Raw genomic sequence first — 17,675 nt, 5'->3', positions numbered from 1 at the left:
CTAAGGAAATTTCTAATGAAACTTTAAGAAAGATGCAATTGATCGTGATTACACAAAATTATTACTCAAAATGAATCATATTACTTTAAATACTTGACAGCTCTGATGATTACATAAAATGATATATCTCAGCAATAACTCAGCAGTCAACTGTTGAGTGAAAGGACAGTTTAATAAAATATGTTTAAAAGGAATGATAAAGTCCAAAAGGAAAACAAAACCAAACAGAAAATGTCTGTTGTAAAGACAACAGTTAAATAACTGTTGTATGATTAATAAACCCCAGAAGAGCACACTAAACATGATGAATATTATTAGGATATAGATCACATGATCAATACATCTATTCCTACAGAGTTACTTAAAATACATACAGGACTAGTGTCCCAGACAATGATTAAGCCTAGGCTTAAACTAAAAGTGGTTAAAAATCTCATCATATCGGGTCCCAGGACAGTTTATACATACAATTGTATGCAAAAGTTTGGACACTCCTGGTCAAATTATGTGAAAATAAGTTAACACATCCTCTACAGAGAACACATTTAACATATTGGAAAAAAAATAAAACATAAAATGTGCTGTAACTTTTCCACAGACCATATTTTAGTTTTTTTTTCCTCAGTATGTTAAACTCAGCATATAAATGAAAATTATGCACTAAAATTTGCTGAAAAATGCACTATTTAAGCCTGTTCATTTTAGAGGATGTGTTAACTTGTTTTCACACATGACTGCAAAGGTATTTCTATTTGGCCAAAAAACAAAACGAGGATGGCAAGTTAAAACACCAGTCTGTTTTATTCCCTGCAGCACAACATGTGTTTCTGAAGAGTGTTCCAGTGTCTTATCATGGGCAGTCTTGGTCAGTGAAATGCCCAGACATAATTCCTTTTGTATAGGCTTGATCTGAGAGACTGACTCACAGCCATTAACGCTGTCCCCAAATGTCCCCACACACAAATGTTATGGCAAGTGTATTGTGTATGTTTAATATCTAAGACTAGCATATTTTATTCTTTTCCTACATGTGCTCTTTCCCTCCTTATGCTGGTCTGCGCTGCTGTAAAATAAAGAGGTGTTCTTGTCTTTATTTGTCATGACTGGGAGACTTAATGTTTATTGTGGTGCCATTGTTTGTAACAGGTAAATGTGAATGAGTTTTAGACAACAAAGAAATAGAGATTTCTGTCCCAGACAGTAGTTTGTCATTAGGGACGGCTATGGGGGCCTGAAAAAAAAAGAAAAAGAAAAAAAAAGGCTGTTTTGCATGTGATAATTTGACTGCTGCTTCTTGTCAATATAGCCTTTCATTCTTTTTCCTCCCTAGCCCTGTTGTTTTATTGAAGCAACACCAGTCGGACTAGTCACAAAAATGTGAAATTTAGTTAATTTTACATTTTTATTGTCCATTAAATTCTAATATTATTTATTGATAACGACAATATTTCTTAAATGACTATAGAGAAAGACTGATTGAAGGGCCCGTCTCATGGAAAAACATTTTTTTTTTTTTACTTTTTTAAAGTTGATGTAAACATTGTTTACAGTTTAAAATGGTCCCCATATTAATGGGGGCCCCACATAAATGGCCCCCACCTATGCAATACAGTCTACATATGGAACCTGAGGACACAGTTTTCAGTATATATATATATATAAAATCTGGACTGCTTTTCAGTGAGCAACAATACAGGATAGCCAATCAGAACAAAGGTCATTTACATATATAAAAGGTACCCTAACCAACCTATTTAAACCTAAGAGATAAAAAAGTGGACATAAGATGGAAAAGAACAAGTAAAATGTAGGATACCGGCACATTAACGTAGCCAATTTTTCCATTTTTCTGAACGTCATCAGTTTCAATTGATACCAGGCGCAACAGCAGCGATCACGTTCGCTCAACTTTGATATCCTCATGACTTTTCTATTATTTTATTAGATCTCAGTAGTTAATTTGTGAGCAAAGACTGTCAAGCCATCATGTAAGAGTTGCTGCTTAGCTAACACAGATTTATTTTTGGTAACTGTAGCCGTCCCTACAACCGTCAATGTTCTAAGTTCCTATTAACACAGCTATGACATAACGATGCAGATGTCGAGTCTGCTCTCTGGCTCGGACAGTTATGGAATCATAGTGATATCACCAGCCTTTTCAGTAGCATCAAACAGTGTGCAAAAACCAAGTGTGGCACTTCTATTAAGAGTTTCTCACAGTTATGAAAGTTTAGCTGGTGATAGAAACAAAAATGAGGAATGAACAAGTTCAGGAAGTTAGGTGTTGTTTGTGTGTGTTAACAAAGACAGCAGGAAGTATAAGGAAGACTCGCCAAAAGAGTCTCATTGACACCCTTAGATTACAGTTACCTTGTCTCGTTAACACACACGAGATCATGAAAAAAGACCTGTAAAAAGTTTATGAACTGTTATGAAAGCTTAAAATTCAAGTAGAACCAGTTGTTAGTCCAGTTTCCGAAAATATTAAGCTTAGTTCTGTGTATATTAAGCTTAGCACGTAAAATGTTTGTCATATTTCAGTTAAACAGAAGTGTAAATACAGTGTCCACTGAAAGACATGGCACGTCTCCTTATTTAACCAAACACTTTAAAAGATTGATGCTGATTTCTGATGTCTTTTCACTTTGGTCCACAAAAGGGTGATGGTCTCCAGCTAGCTCACGTGGCACTGCTGGGCTGGTCACTGTCTACTTCAAGTCCTTCCCCAAGGATCTGCCTCACTTGGTCCAAAGAGTCTGCCTGACGAATCTGCTCCAACTTCACCTGAAAAGAGGAAAGTAGTACAGAAAGCTTCAGTATTTGTTAGCCTCAGAAGATTTATTGTAATACAAAGCAGCACACAGAAAATATAGTCAAATATAACTAGGCCCTTAAACACCAAGGGCCCATACAGTACAGTGCAAAAGTCAGAGACCACCCTGCATTTACTCAGTTTCCAGTCAAGCTTTCATCTTTGAGAGATAGGAGAAAATCTAATTCCATGCTTGCTTCAGATCTTTCTGCCCATCCTTCCACTGTGAGAAGACAACTCAACTTTATGGGCCTGAAAGGATGTGTAGCTGTCAAGAAACCATTGCTAAGAAAAGCAAAATTTGAAAATCAAACTAAGCTGCTGATGTTATCTGAACACTAGACTGGCCACCCCAGACTCCAGACTAGAGGTTTGCACAGGATCGATTTTTCAGTCCCACGCCCGCCCACTCCAGCAGAAAACCTCCTGCCCACAACCTAAACATTTTGTCTCTCTCCTACTCCCGCCACCAGATTTGGATAACTGGTTTCCACCTGCGTTAGTCATGGCTGAAAATTACTGCCATAGGTCAGACTTCACTTTTGTCATGGTTATTCTCGCATACTCACCTTTACTAAGCACACTTTCCACAGCAGTGGCCGTGTGACTGTCTAAAGGCTCCGCCGTTATTGTAACACAAAATACAATGAATCATGTGATTGGTTGCTTCTATTTAGAATGAGTTTATGCTTCATTATTTTGCTGTTATGTATTATTTATATATGCTAATTATTAAGTGACATCATATTATTTGGACCTTACATTAATTTGTGGGATTTCCCTACACATAACACTGAAAATTTCCCCACGCCACAAGACCTATAGTCCAGACCTCAACATTACTGAAGATGTTTGGAATTACTTGGATTCTGAGGAGTAGAAAATGCAAACAACTTCTAAGACTGTACTGCATCCTTGCATATTTCTTCGGAAAACCTAAAGCAAGTCTTCTGAAAAGAATGGAAGCTGTAATAAAGGATGCACTAAATACTTAAAATGTAATATTATATGTGGTTGTTCAGTTTTCTGTATTAGTTTTTTTGTGTGATGCTGAAAAATGAATAACTGAAAACACAATAGCCATTTTGACTGGATATTAAATAAACAAAATGGTCTATAACTTGCATATTGCTGTATCTGGGCCCACCTTCGATTCCTCTCTTTAATTTCATAACTTACTACAGGTGTAAATCTCAGGGATAACAGTGAATCAGTTCTCTGTTTCGATTCGAGGAAGCGATTCAATGCATCATGAAATGTCAGATTTCTCCACAATTCTGATTTATTTTTTAAAATGCACCAAATACACAAATGTGATTAGAGGAACTATTTACACATTAGTAGTATACAGACTATAAAAAACGTAAAAAATCAAGAATTTTTAATAAACTATTTTTTATGTGATGATGAATGTACTCATTTGAAAAATATTTTGATAGATTATTGCCCATCCAAAATAATCAAATATAACATTTCAAAATCCATGCCACTAAATCACAACCTTCAGATCACTGCTGCTGAATCACTACCTTTAGAACACGTTATATCTCGTAATTTATAGTAGTTACTAAAGAATAAGTGTCCAGTGAAGTTAATATAAGACTGCAGTTTAAGGGCTTCATCTGTTTGTACAGACTGATAAAAAAGTGGCCACAGGGGCAGAACAGTGTTTATGTGTGCTGTCAGAGCTAACTGAGGGAACGGTCCTGATCCTCAATCACAGCTGTGTATACCTGCAATGACTGCGACAGCTGCACAAAGTCCCTCTGCACGGCCTGACTGGTGTCCAGCTGAGAGCGCAAACTGATCACCTGACTGCGCATCTCTAAACACTGCTGCTGAAGAACCGTCTGAAACAGACAGAGACAGAGAGATAGATGGGGAGAGAGAGAGAGAGAGAGAGGGAGAGATTGGGAGAGAGGGAGGGAGGGAGAGAGGGAGGAAGGGAGGGAGGGAGAGAGAGAGGGAGGAAGGGAGAGAGAGAGGGAGGGAGGGAGAGAGAGAGGGAGAGAGGGAGGGAGAGAGGGAGAGAAGGAGAGAGGGAGGGAGAGAGGGAGAGAAGGAGAGAGGGAGGGAGAGAAGGAGAGAGGGAGGGAGAGAAGGAGAGAGGGAGGGAGGGAGGGAGAGAAGGAGAGAGGGAGGGAGAGAAGGAGAGAGGGAGGGAGGGAGAGAGAGGGAGAGCGGAAGGGAGGGCAGGAGAGAGGGAGAGGGAGAGGGAGAGGGAGAGGGAGAGAGAGAGAGAGAGAGAGAGAGAACACATGTTATAAGAGACAGCGGGATTACACAACCATTTGAACAGATATAAAGACAGAGATCAATTCTACCTTGTCGTGGCTCTGTGTCTTGCTGTCTCTTTGTAGGTGTGAGAGCGCCACCCGAAGGCCCTGCAGCTCAGTGCGACACTCTTGCAACTCACTCTCCAACTACACACACAAATACACACATTATTAAAATACACTGTAACTAACTGAAATCAAATTAGATAAGTCATATGAACACTGCACTCTCTTTCCCTCTACTTTGGGGGGAGGGGGGCTAAAACAAATGGCTTTTCAAACAAAACATGTTAGTACAAAATATAGATTAATAAAAGTCTTTATGTAGAGACACCCCAATGTTCAGAGCAAGTGTACGCCAGGATTGAAAAGCATTTAGCTAAGCAGTTTAACTAAGGTTACAATCACATTACAAGCCACATTGCTCAATTCAGTTTTTTTGCTCAGGTCCGACCTTTCATACTTCCCATTCATGAAGTGTCTTAAGTCTCCCCGAAACAATCTGCATGCACCAAGCCTGATCAACAATGTTCACGTTAATGAACCACATGCGTGATGAACAAACTAACTAGCAGAACAAGCCTTTTTACTGGCACTATCTAGGTGCTGCTGCTACTAATAATGCTGCAAGCAACATGAATTCTGATGTAACTGTTCTAAAGCAACACTTCGGTTAACAATTTTGTTAAATTGAAAGAAGTAGCATTACTGAATCAGGAGAAAAAAAGGTTCAAATATGGTGTGCATGCGCTGCGAGTCGCCCTGTAAAGCCCAAAATAACAATTTAAAAGTTAAAGGCGTTAGGTTGGATTTTCTGGGGTTTTTTAGCTCCTGTCATACATTTTTACATATTAATGTTATTTACATATATCCTTTGAAGACATGTCTTCCACCACGTTTTGACTAAGTTCTCTTTGAGTACTGTTTCAACATGCTTGCACTTTGTGTGTAATTACATTTTTACACCAGAGAGGTCTCCAAATTCCCAAATATTACAAAGTGCAACTTAAAGGTCGCACATGCACAAATCGGATACGTATACAATCTAGAACACCACATGAAAGTTGTTCCGATCTGATTCAAAATGATCAGATTTGTGTGTCCATACAACTCTGAAAATATAAGATTTGTGTTACATTAAAGCAAAAAATCAGATTTCTGCCGATTCAATTTGGTAATGTGAATGTGGCTCAGGCCTCATTAAACCTTATCTTGGGTGGACTGATCATATGTGAACAATGCTTTGTACACATATGAATCAGGTTCAATGTGCACTGTGACCAAATGATCACTAAACATTTGTAGTGTTAAGTGTTCAGAATGGTCCTCGGCAAAAAAAGAAGGACCATCTGAACAACTGCATTATCACAGAGAAGATGAAAGCAGTTTCTTTCTTTGCCTCTTCTCAATTAGTTTGTAAACTGCATTATAACTCTCTGCGATCTAAATGGTTGTAAGAGTGTCAAACTGGGGCCTCTCCGGGCCAAAGTGCTGCAGAGATTAGCATTTACCCTGATCTAACGCTCTGAATTCAGTTCATGAAGGCCTTGCTAATTAGCTGATGAGCTGAATCAGGTGAGTTCAATGAGGCAGTGTGCTGAAGTCTGCAGTGTTTTGGCCCACGAGGACTGGAACGTGACAAGTGATGTGTACACGAACAAGGACTTGCAGGACATTTTTGTTTGACAACAAACAAAGCAAGCAACTGATGTAGTATATGTGCATGGCACTGTTCCTCCAATCACAATGCCTGATCATTTAAGATACAAGGAAATACCAAGTGTGAACATCCATACATCTATACATATACTGTCCACTTGATCACTCAAGTTAGCAGATCACCCAATGTAGATGTTAATATCAGGTATAAACAGGGCACAAGTATAGCAGTAATAGCTGGACCTTGACTTCATCTTGGCTCTCTCATTCATGTTTATCAGTCACAAGAGGAGGAAAAACATGGGGTTTTACTTTCAGGACTGGGGAGAGTAAATTATTAACTTTTCCATTACATCACATATAATGGACATTGCTTAAAATAACTCCAACAGTGTTCAGCTCAAAAACACCCCACACGTACTTCAAAAAGGGGTGCTAAGATATGTTTGACATAAATGACCTTGTGCATCCTTGTTTATAAATCCATACTAACCTTATCTTTTTCGCTTTGGATGCGATCCGTCTCTATTTTCAGGCTGGAGAGCTGGGCTGAGAAATGAGGGAAAGAACAAACACACTGAATCACACATGCTCACAGCAGACCAATCATACTGGGCCTATTTTCCCAAAAGCATGGTAGTGTTTAACTAACAGAGACAATATTTATGATTTGTTCTACAAACCTCATTTCCAAAAAACTTGGACAGTGTGTGAAATGCAAATAAAAACAGAACAAAGTGATTTGTAAAATTAATTTTGCCACCACAAATGCAAGTTAAGACTGCATTATGCACAGCAGAAGCCATGCATCAGCAATGTACAGGGACACTGCTGACTTGCCTAGGCTCCAACTCATTTGAAATGGACTGATGAACAGCAGAAGTGTGTACTGTGGTCTGATGAGTCAACTTTTCAGACTGCTTTTTTTTTTTTTTAGAAATAATGGACATTTGGGACAAAGAAGAAAAGGACCAACAGGACGGTTACCAGCATAATGTTCAAAAGCCAGGATCTGTCATTGTATGGCGTGTATTAGTGCACATGGCACCATTAACACCATTAACTTTTTTGAGCAACATATGCTGCCTTCCAGACAGCGTCTTTTTCAGGGACGTCCTGGACAACATGACAAAAACCCAGCCACATTCTGCAGCATGGCTGTGTCATCTTATGGTCAAGGGGTCTCAGTTTGAAAATGTGTGGTGTTTTGTGAAGTGCAAAATATAACAGCGAAGGCCAGGTATGGATATGCAGCTAAAGACTTCTGAACACTTTCGAAACTGAATCAGTTGGGCTCGTAAGTGTTGTTAAAAGGAAAGGTGATGTAATACAGTGGTAAACATGCTCCTATCCCTCCTACTTATTAGTACTGTTGCACACAGTACACAACTACACACAATGTATTCATTTATTTATTTATTTATGTTTGTTTGTATATATGTTTGTATGTGTGTAAGTAAGTATGTATGTATGTTTTCAACTCACCTTCTAAGACCTCTGTGAAATGGAAAGAGGAGAAAATGGAAAGAAGGCATCAGTTACTATATGGAGCACAGTTTAAATACACACCAGAAAAACACTGTTCGTTTGAAAATGCTGAAGTGTATGAAGGAAACAAAAAGAAATGAAAGGACAAACCACTTTCTTCCGTGCGCATCTCCAACTGTTCCTTCAAGTTCACTATTTCAATACGCAGCCTCTCTTCAGAGTGTGCCCCCTACACAGACAAACACTGACTTAATTCATCTCTCCTTTTCTCTATTTCTCATACACCCCCTCCCCCCCCACAGCCTGTCTGTTACCTGTAGAAACAGCGGTGGGTGTTCATCTTCTGTTGTGCTGCTCTCATCGGCCTCTTCTCCCTTCAGCCTGGACAGCTCACTGTACACTCTCCTCTGAGAGAGAGACAGCTCTGTCTACACAAGACAAGGTGCAGTTACAATCCACATCAGAGTAAATTGCTTTTTAATTGTTATTTCAATACTGACCTTTGCATTTGTGGCAGGGCTAGGCAATATACTATCATTTTTTTTTAATCATAGCTCTTGCAATTTGACAATTGCGCTCTCTTAAATTACACAATATAAAAATAATACATTTTTCAGCCCTACTACACCCCATGCAAAACTCCCCTGCACAGAGATGCATGTCTAAAATTTGCACACAAGCATTTACATGAATCAGAACTCAGAACTTTCTGTTTGGCAAAACAAAAACTAAAACTCTTTGGCAATAATTCAGCTCATCATGTTTGGAGAACAAATAATTTGTTGTGTAATTTAAAAAAAACCTATACCCACAGTGAAGCAGTGGTGAAAGGTGAAAGCAACATGACATAGGGCAGCTTCTCCGCAAATGGTACTAAGGCATTACATGTCATTGAAGGAAACATGAATGAAGGACATACTGGGACACACTAGAGGATAATTTCATCTAATCGGCCAAAAAACTGAATCTGGGGAGAAGATGGATGGTTTAACAAGACAACCATCCCCCACATTCAGCCAAAACAACTCAAGGTGAAGGTGCTAGCATTGGCTAGCTAATCTCCAGACTTCAATCCCAATGAAAATTTATGGAAAATTTGCAATTTTGTGAGTCCAACAGAGAGGTAACCTTGGGAACCCCAGATGTTTGGCCAAGAGGAACAGGCCAAAAATGAACCACAAAGTGAATCTTACCATAGACGTCTCAAAGTTGTAATGCATAGTGTGCATTTGTTATCTTAAGCATCGAGTAATGCAATGCTCTCTATTTCAAGCTTCTTAAGAAAACTAGTTTTTAACGCTTAAATGTGCTGGCACCTGTCTACCTCAATGAATGTTTGCTTATGTTCCAACAGGTGATATTTTTCTGTTATTATGTTTCTTAACTGTCTGAACTCATTACCTCTTACAGTAAGAGAGTTAAGTTCAGATCTAATTTTTAAGAAACATCTAGATACATTTTTTAAAATGTTGCTTTTATTTAAATGTTATGGTGCACATCAATTACACTGCACTTTTCACTTTACCTTTGATGTTATATTACTGTATGTGATTTAATTTTATTACTATTTTATCTTATGTTTTAGTTTTTCTTTACTTTTTGTAAAGCACTTTGAGCTGCTGTATGTATGAAAAATGTTTTAGAAACAAAGCTAGTTTTATTGTTGTGTGCTGGGAGCACACTGAGCTATTCTCACATAATCCATAAGAGTTTCTGGAGTTTCTGGATATCACTGAAAAAAACATTACTGGTAAAAAAAAAAAAAAGGTCTAAATATTGTATGCCAGCCTTTAACCACGTCAACTCACTGACTCACCAATGTGTTCTGAATATATTGCAAGGCATATTACTATCACAATATGTAGAAATATAATTGTAATATGGTATATCATGCAGCCCTGACATGCACAAAGAAATACCCACTCACACACCTCAGCACTGACCTCAAATAAAAGAAACTCTCTGACTGGATTAACTTCTACTCACCAGTCTGCTCTGTACAGCGTTCTGTGATTGGCTAAAGGATTTCTGCAGCTCCAGGAGGAGGGCCTCAGATGTCTGTACCTGAGACTGGAGTGCTGACACCTGTGTTTCACATACACTTTTTTAATGCAATGTCAAGATGTAGGGTCATACATACATCTCATTATATATATATATATATGTATTGTACACAGTACTGTAAAAAGTTTTAAGAGAAATCTGGAACCATACCTTGTTCTTTAAAAAAATATATATTCTTTTTTTAATTGTGGTGTATTTATGTTTATTTGCATTTATTCTAATGATATATGGTGTTTTTTTTCAAGCAAAAACACACTTATTGCTGAGATAAATGATTTTGAACATTGCGCTTAGGTGTCTACGATTTTTGCACAGTACTGTATAAGTAAGTTCCCCATTTAGGATCATTAATAATTACAATCATTTTTCATAAACTTTTCAGTTTTCATTTTAATCAGTTTACTTTCACTTTTTTTGACTTAATACTCATTCTTTAACTTTCACTTTTCCTCTTTCATCTTACTTTCACTTTTGTATGGCCTAGATAATGGCTGCAAATGTATAGTTACAAAGTTAACTACAGTGGAATGAGGGGCTATAAATGTTGCAATTTTCCCCCTAAATCACTGCCTTATTTGAATATTACGATCCTCTTCACTTTGTAACCACATGCAATGCATCTTATGCTTATTATGGTTATAATAATAAGTACCCATTTTGGGCCTTATCTTTCTGCCCAACAAAGTTTCAATAGACCACTATTTCCTTCCTTAATTAAAAAAATAGAACTAGGGTTGCCATGACTGAGACCTAAAGGTTAACACTGTGGTCTTATGAAAACTGAGAGTTCGAAACCTGTTTCTGGGTTTCTGTGGTCTGTGTGTCCAGCTCTTTCTCAAGCTGTGCCTTCTGCTCTCTCAGCTGGGTCAACTCTCCCTGTAATTCAGCCACCTGACAACAGAGCAAACCTCAGTTTAACAAATCAACCATAACAACAAAAAAACATGAGTATCAAAAAAGGAATCCAATTTTCTCAGAAGTGGCAAAATTAGGCAATAGTATACAGCCTGAGTACAAAACTTGTGACTTTTCACCTCCCAGTGGACTGCTAAGTACAGTAACAAACATCACATTTGCACTAGATTCTGCAATAACCAGTCTATTAGTAATGATGAGTAGTAATGATCACCAGTAATGATGAAGTTTCGTTCAGAAGTGAAAGGGCAAAGGGGAAAAGGTGACGCCATAACAACGCCCTGGTTCTCAATGTTAACTAAACAAAGGATTTCATTGTTGAATCGGAGAAGGAAACGCACACCAGTAAGTGTTGAGTCAACAATTCTCCCGAAAGCACCCAAATATCTTCTACTACTTCACTACTGTCGACACTGCCTGTGGAGGTGGTGCATGACTGAGCCTCAGATGCTTTCAGACGTCTAGTAAAACAGTATCACAAGTCAGACGAGTCATGTCATCTGATCTACATCCAGGCTACTTTTACCTAAACTGCTAATGTCCGGGCCCAAAAGTGGTCACCTATAAGCGTGACGAGAGGTGCTGCAGCACCAAAACATTGTGCAAAATCATATTCAGTATTGATATATGCAGTATAGAACAGCTAAATGCACTAACCCCCCTATGTGTTTCTGTGTACACGTAGCATAAACATTCACTCTAGTTTTGAATGGAAAGGGACCACCGAAGGACAAAAAACATCAGTTCTCACAGTTGACATGTTGGATACGAGAGAAATAGGCAGGCATAAAGACCTGAGTGGCTCTGACAAGGGCCAAATAGTTATGGTGCTGTTATAATTATAATTATTAATATTAGAATGCTTTTTACAAACTGCCTGGTAATATGATGATTACGACTACACTAGACTTCTTTGAATGACTAGTCAATTAGTAAAAATTAAAAGTCATGCAACCCCTAATTCAGAACTAAAGCTGTTGTACTGCACTGACCTGTGCTTGGAGTGCATCCCAATCTGCATGTGTGACCAGCCTGTGCCCTGGTGGAGGCAGGTAGATGGCTTCGGGCACCAGTGTTCCTGTAGAAATCAGGGAGGCAGTGTCATCCTGAGGGTGTGGGCGTCTGGGCAGGGAGGGAGTGTCGAGGGAGAAGGAGGAGAGTGAGGCAGAGTCGCAGTGCTGGGTGTAAAATCCTTCCATATGGAGTCCTGTGCTCTCACTGTCTGACGGCTCAATCATCAGCTCCCGCGGCTCACAGTCCCCCTCCGCACCTTCAGCATCAGCACCTTTGGGGGACCGAGACTCACCCTGGAGTTTCTCAGCAGGTGGGGAGGCCCCCTCCATCCTTCCCTTCTTTCTACTGTCCTACAGTGAGAGAGAGTCAAAAAGGGAGAAAGAAGGTCAAAGAGAAAGAAAGGCTGTGTTTCAAATGTATACTAAGCATTAATTCCAGCTGCATATACAGCAGTGTTTTCCCACACACCCATTATACTCTGTTGATGCACTCTTGTGTGCAAATTCAGGGTGTCAGTGAAGCACTTATCTGTCGTTAAATCTTACAGATATACAGTCAGAATAAATTATTCTATTTATATATTTTGATTATTTTAGCAGACATTATTCAAGTCTGGTTCAAGGCCATTTTCAAAACCCTTTTGCCAGTGATTATGGTTTTGTACACCATGTTAGTTGCAGGCAGACTATGTAATTACACAACCAACCAAATTAGGTTTTTACTATCAGTCATGAAACACTTGGATTCACTGTGTTTCCTCTGCCAGAGCACATTAAAGAAATGGCACTTCTAAATAAGACCCTCTAATAGGCTATAATGTGACCCACTGGAACCAAACAGCTCAGAAACAGATCTAAATCATCATCCTTTGCTTCACTATAAAAGATGGCAGATAAAAACTGAGTTAGACTCCAAACAGCAGTGGTTAGACCATTTGAATGTTTTATGAGTAAAAAAAAAAAAATGTATGAAATGCTGTGACAGGATGAGCTGCCTAACGCTTGATAGTTAAAAGAAAATAAAAGAAACCGATAAAAGAAACCGATACGGCTTAGAGCTTTCCAGTGACTAATGTTGGTAATGTGATGTGGATGATGAGCTCTAGTGATGTTTGCAAGGTTTGTAAATGACAATTCACTTACAGTGCAAACTGTATATCCTCAGGGAGTAGTTCGGTTTGGAGGGAAGGTTGGTATTTTCTGACCGTTCTGCTGCTTCAGAATTTAAACCAGCATATTTTCTTTTCCAGTGGTCGAAGGCAATGTTAAGCTTTCGTGAAAAGCTAAGTTAGACTTGCATTTGTTGTATATGACAACTTTATCCTTCATTTTGAGAAAATGCTCCAGGACTTTTTTAACTTTCAGCCACATTTGTTCTTTTTCTTTTGCTATTTGCTCACACATGGCCAACACTATAAGCAAATTGCTGCCCCCTTCAAGTTAAGTCATTTACTTGGAATAGGCTGAATGTCAGAAATGTAAACGAAAATCAACGGAAATATCTGACAACGATTTTTATTGTTGTTTCAGCCCTGCTAACAGCACAAATCACAAGTGTATGTATGAACTGAATGGGGGAAATTCTGCACATTTCAAAACCCCCTGCATATCAAACTCTGCTAACACAAACAAGCACACACATACCTTGTTATCTGGAGTGAGTCCTGCTCTCCTCCACTGAGCACGCTCTGACTGTAGTGCTGATATTCTGGCCTCATACTGCGCCGCTGTCTCTGAGAAAACGAAAGATGGAAATAGATTCAGAAAGAACATTTAGATGCTATTTAGATGTTTGTAAATTCTATTCTGCTTTTTGAACTTCTTTTAACAGCTTGTACTGTGCCATATTTTTTGATGACACAAGCGATCTTGATAGAGTGGGACAAAAAACACTGTGACATCAGATCAACATACTTTGGCTTCTGTTGCCTTTCACTTTCTGTTCCTCTCCTCACCTCTGAGGGCCTCTTGAAGAGACTGGATCTCCTGGTCGCTATGTTTCTGTAGTTCCTGCAACTCCTCCTGTTTGCTCAGCTCGCAGATCGTTGCCACGCCTTGCCAGTGCTCCAGCTGTGCTCGGCAGTCGACTAGCTGGATCTGCAGACTCAATTCAGCTTCAGATGGACCTAATGGAAAAATTAAAAAGAGACTGACCCAAGCTGATCATTCCCGTGCAACTCCTATTTCATGTCTTCGTTACATTCCAAAAGATAGGGCACACAGGATAAGACACTATCAAAGTAGCCAAGTAGAAGCATGTAGTATATGCACTTACTATCCACTTTCTTAGACACACCTACCTTGAATTTACACTAATGGCCCATTTTGTTAGGGAAACTTACAATATAGGTGCACTTTGTAGTTCTACAATTACAGACTGTAGTCCATCTGTTTCTCTGCAAAATTTGTTTGCACCCTATTTACTTTGTTCCCCCTCAGGACCACCACTGAGCATTTATTATTTGGGCAGTGTTATCATCCCTCACTTTTTTTTAACAAAAGAGACTGACTATGCAAACATTATTGAAGTTTTTAAACATACTATTCACTCTCCAGTCCATACAGTTCACACATGGAAACTAAGCTGCAAAACAGTCCATTCTGAATTAACTGTTCTAGTCACATAAAAACCAACATATACAGCCGACATCAGTTAACCCGCACATTCATGTTGAAGCTATAAAGGGTGTTTCAGCGCAGACTGCTTTTTGAATGAGGCCCAATAGAGGACAGCCATTCAGAGCGGATTCCATTTACATGTCTTAAAGTCTTAAAGTCACAGTAACAAAAACAGCCTGTTTAATTATTAGAGATAAAGAGAGGTTGGAAAATGGTCATGTAAGATGAATAAAATTAAATAGGCCTCCGCAAAAATAGAATTCAATTAAATTACAAAAAGTACAATATGGGCCCTTTATATAACTCAGGACCAGTTTCCCAGTTTCCCACAAATGGATTAAGTCTATTCGTAGCCTAATTGTAGAGCCAATGATGAATCACAATTGAACATTTTTATTAGTCTACACTTAGGCCTACTCTGGATTAAAGGAAAAGGCCTACAGTGTCACTGCTGGGCTGAGAATAGTCCGCCAGCCAAAAATGTCCAGCCAAGAGCGTCCCGTGGCAAGAAACTGACCACTGATGAAAGACTAGGAGACGATCAGGACAATCTGTGCGGCAACAGATGAACTATCGTCTCTGACTTTACATCCACAAGGCACATCACCTAGTTAGGTGTGTCTAGAGTGGACAGTAAGTGGCCACAGTGTTTAAAAACTCCAGTAGCAGTGCTGTGTCTTAGCAGATAAGTGCTCAGTGGGTGTCCTATGGGGGTCCTGATGAACATGAAGCTAACAAATTATGTAGAGAAACAGATGGACTACAATTTGCAATTGTAGAACTACAAAATCCACCAATATGGTAAATGGACATGATAAAATGGACAACGAGTGTAGACTCGGGTAGCTACCTAATATGTCTCATGAAGTGGCCACGCATCACTGATTACTTCAGTTAGTTGGGCTAATGCGGTTCTGAACATGACGAAATCAAGCGATCGGACAATAATGGTGTGGGAAATGGCAAAATGACACAGAGCTCTGATTTCAGGTACAAAACCCAACACAATTCAGAATCTAACTTACTTAAACTACCGATTAAAAGCCACGACAGTAGACAAGTTTAAGACTTAACCACCTGTTGATGGCTGACTATTCTTCTTATTATTACCAAATTACATGAGCCAACATTCATCTTAGCTCCCTAACCATCTCCAACAGCCGCAAAAGCCCAAAGAAAAGCATTAACAGTTGAAAATGAATGAGGTTTAAAAGTTGGCTTCCTATTTGCCAGCTTCTTGCTCAGATTGTCCCGGTCCACCTTAAATGCTGCAGAAGTTAGCTTGTCCAGAGGCGCCACAACGTAACTCCCGCACCATTTAAGGTGGACCGGCGAAATTCCAATACGAAGCTGATTGAGCTTCGTTCAAAATGTCTAACTTACTATGAACAGTTGTAACTATCTAACTGGTTGTTACACCATAAACAGAACTGGCAAACCGAGTCCAGCACGAAATGACGTAACGTTACCACAGCTACAAAGCCCAACTTTTTAAAGCAGTTTCCATGTCGCTTTGTCGTAATGCTAGCAAACGTCATTAGCGTACATACCAGCAGTGTCGCCGTCCTCTGCTTGTCCAGCCGCTGGCTTGTCCGTCTCCTCCATGCTCTAAAACTCTGTAAAGTGGACCCGTCCCATCCGTTTCAGTTTCAGTTGAGCATTAGCAAGCATGCTACGTTCACGGACATGCACCTCTCTTTCCTGTTCACATTTATCCTCACCTAAAGCTCCAGAAATGAAAAGAGTAGTCACACAGCTCGAGAGCTCAGAGGAAACAACTTTCCCCGGTTTAACCCTGCGGATATTACGCAACCATCCTTCCTCCTAAACCTCACAGGGAAAACTGAAAGCGCTGAAACCCAGAGCCGCCGCTGAGTGTTCACCTCTCAGCTTCGGAGAGGAACGTGGACTCCAGACTGGACTAAAAAGAGCAGCAAACTCAGACACGCAGCTACATCTAATCAAACACTGACAGTCGGCTTGACAGCTGACGTTGCAGGGTAGGGTTAGCGGGCCCCCGCACTGCGCATGCCCGAAGGGAAACGCATTCGAGTTTGTATTCCTGCCTTTGTGAGGTGTGTCCATGGTCTTCTATTTGACAGACTGCTCCCCTGTATGTCCGAAAGTTTGTAGACACCTGCTCATCCAACGTTTCTTTGGAAATCAAGGGCTCTAACAGAGTTTGCCGCCCCCCCAACCCTTTAATGCAGTAGTAGCCTCCGCGTTTCTGGGAAGGCAAACAAATGTCCCCCCAAAGTCAGAAATTATATGCTTCCCCATCATCCTGAGGACCTTCGGTCCCCACACAGAGCTAAATACACACGCGGAAACGAACACACGCTGTACGTAAAGGGGAATACCATCGATTTTTCAAAATGTCTTCATGAGTAAATCGTTACAATATAATCAGTCTTTCAGGATGGTTTGATGTGAAATGCTTCGTTCTAGACGTTCTCAGAGCAGTGGAGATAGGAACCTGATGTCTGGAGCAATTCACTCAATTTAATTTAAAAGTTGCCTCACAGAAAACACACACACACACACTTGTTACGAATACCATGTCTGATGCCTCAAATTGTTAGTTTTGCTGTAAAACGTATTTGAAAAAAAAACAAAACAAAAAAAAAACAAAAAAAAACACACTTCTCCTATCGGACAGGCTTGACTTTAAGCTTTAGTTATCTGACTAAAATGAGAAGTCCTGCTTTGTAAAATACCCCCAGTTCCCATCACCACCACTGTAAAGAAATCAGAGCTGGTAAGTTTCTCTACAATGCACCATCCCACATCAAAACACCCTAAATGACTGTTGATCTCAAATATGCAGAA

The 17,675-nt window shown here is 39.6% G+C and overlaps 1 protein-coding gene across 1 annotated transcript; it reads right to left on the bottom strand.

Moving 5' to 3' along the window:
- Positions 1–153: 153 nt before the first annotated feature.
- On the bottom strand, positions 154–16,862 carry rabep2 (rabaptin, RAB GTPase binding effector protein 2). The gene is made up of 13 exons (XM_036589698.1): positions 16,397–16,862; positions 14,183–14,353; positions 13,872–13,960; positions 12,207–12,578; positions 11,095–11,190; positions 10,222–10,320; positions 8,550–8,663; positions 8,386–8,464; positions 8,233–8,244; positions 7,241–7,296; positions 5,137–5,235; positions 4,546–4,662; positions 154–2,784 (listed from the first exon to the last, which is right to left on the bottom strand). Exons 1-13 carry the CDS (start codon positions 16,449–16,451, stop codon positions 2,680–2,682), a joined length of 1,464 nt encoding a protein of 487 aa, XP_036445591.1. The 5' UTR covers positions 16,452–16,862; the 3' UTR covers positions 154–2,679.
- Positions 16,863–17,675: the final 813 nt, after the last annotated feature.

Source organism: Colossoma macropomum, unplaced genomic scaffold (assembly GCF_904425465.1).
Source record: "Colossoma macropomum unplaced genomic scaffold, Colossoma_macropomum, whole genome shotgun sequence".
NCBI lineage: Eukaryota > Metazoa > Chordata > Actinopteri > Characiformes > Serrasalmidae > Colossoma > Colossoma macropomum.
Note: the sequence above shows the minus strand (reverse complement) of the source record. Positions and strands in the feature narration are given on the sequence as shown.

What these genes read in the sequence shown, in the direction of transcription:
- rabep2 (XM_036589698.1), bottom strand. Translation starts at nt 16,451, where the DNA reads ATGGAGGAGACGGACAAGCCAGCGGCTGGACAAGCAGAGGACGGCGAC. An exon ending in AGAGGACGGCGACACTGCTG is followed by an intron (nt 14,354 to 16,396) that starts GTATGTACGCTA and finishes TTTTTCCATTAG; the next exon opens with GTCCATCTGAAGCTGAATTG. An exon ending in AGACACAGAGCCACGACAAG is followed by an intron (nt 4,663 to 5,136) that starts GTAGAATTGATC and finishes TGTCTGTTTCAG; the next exon opens with ACGGTTCTTCAGCAGCAGTG.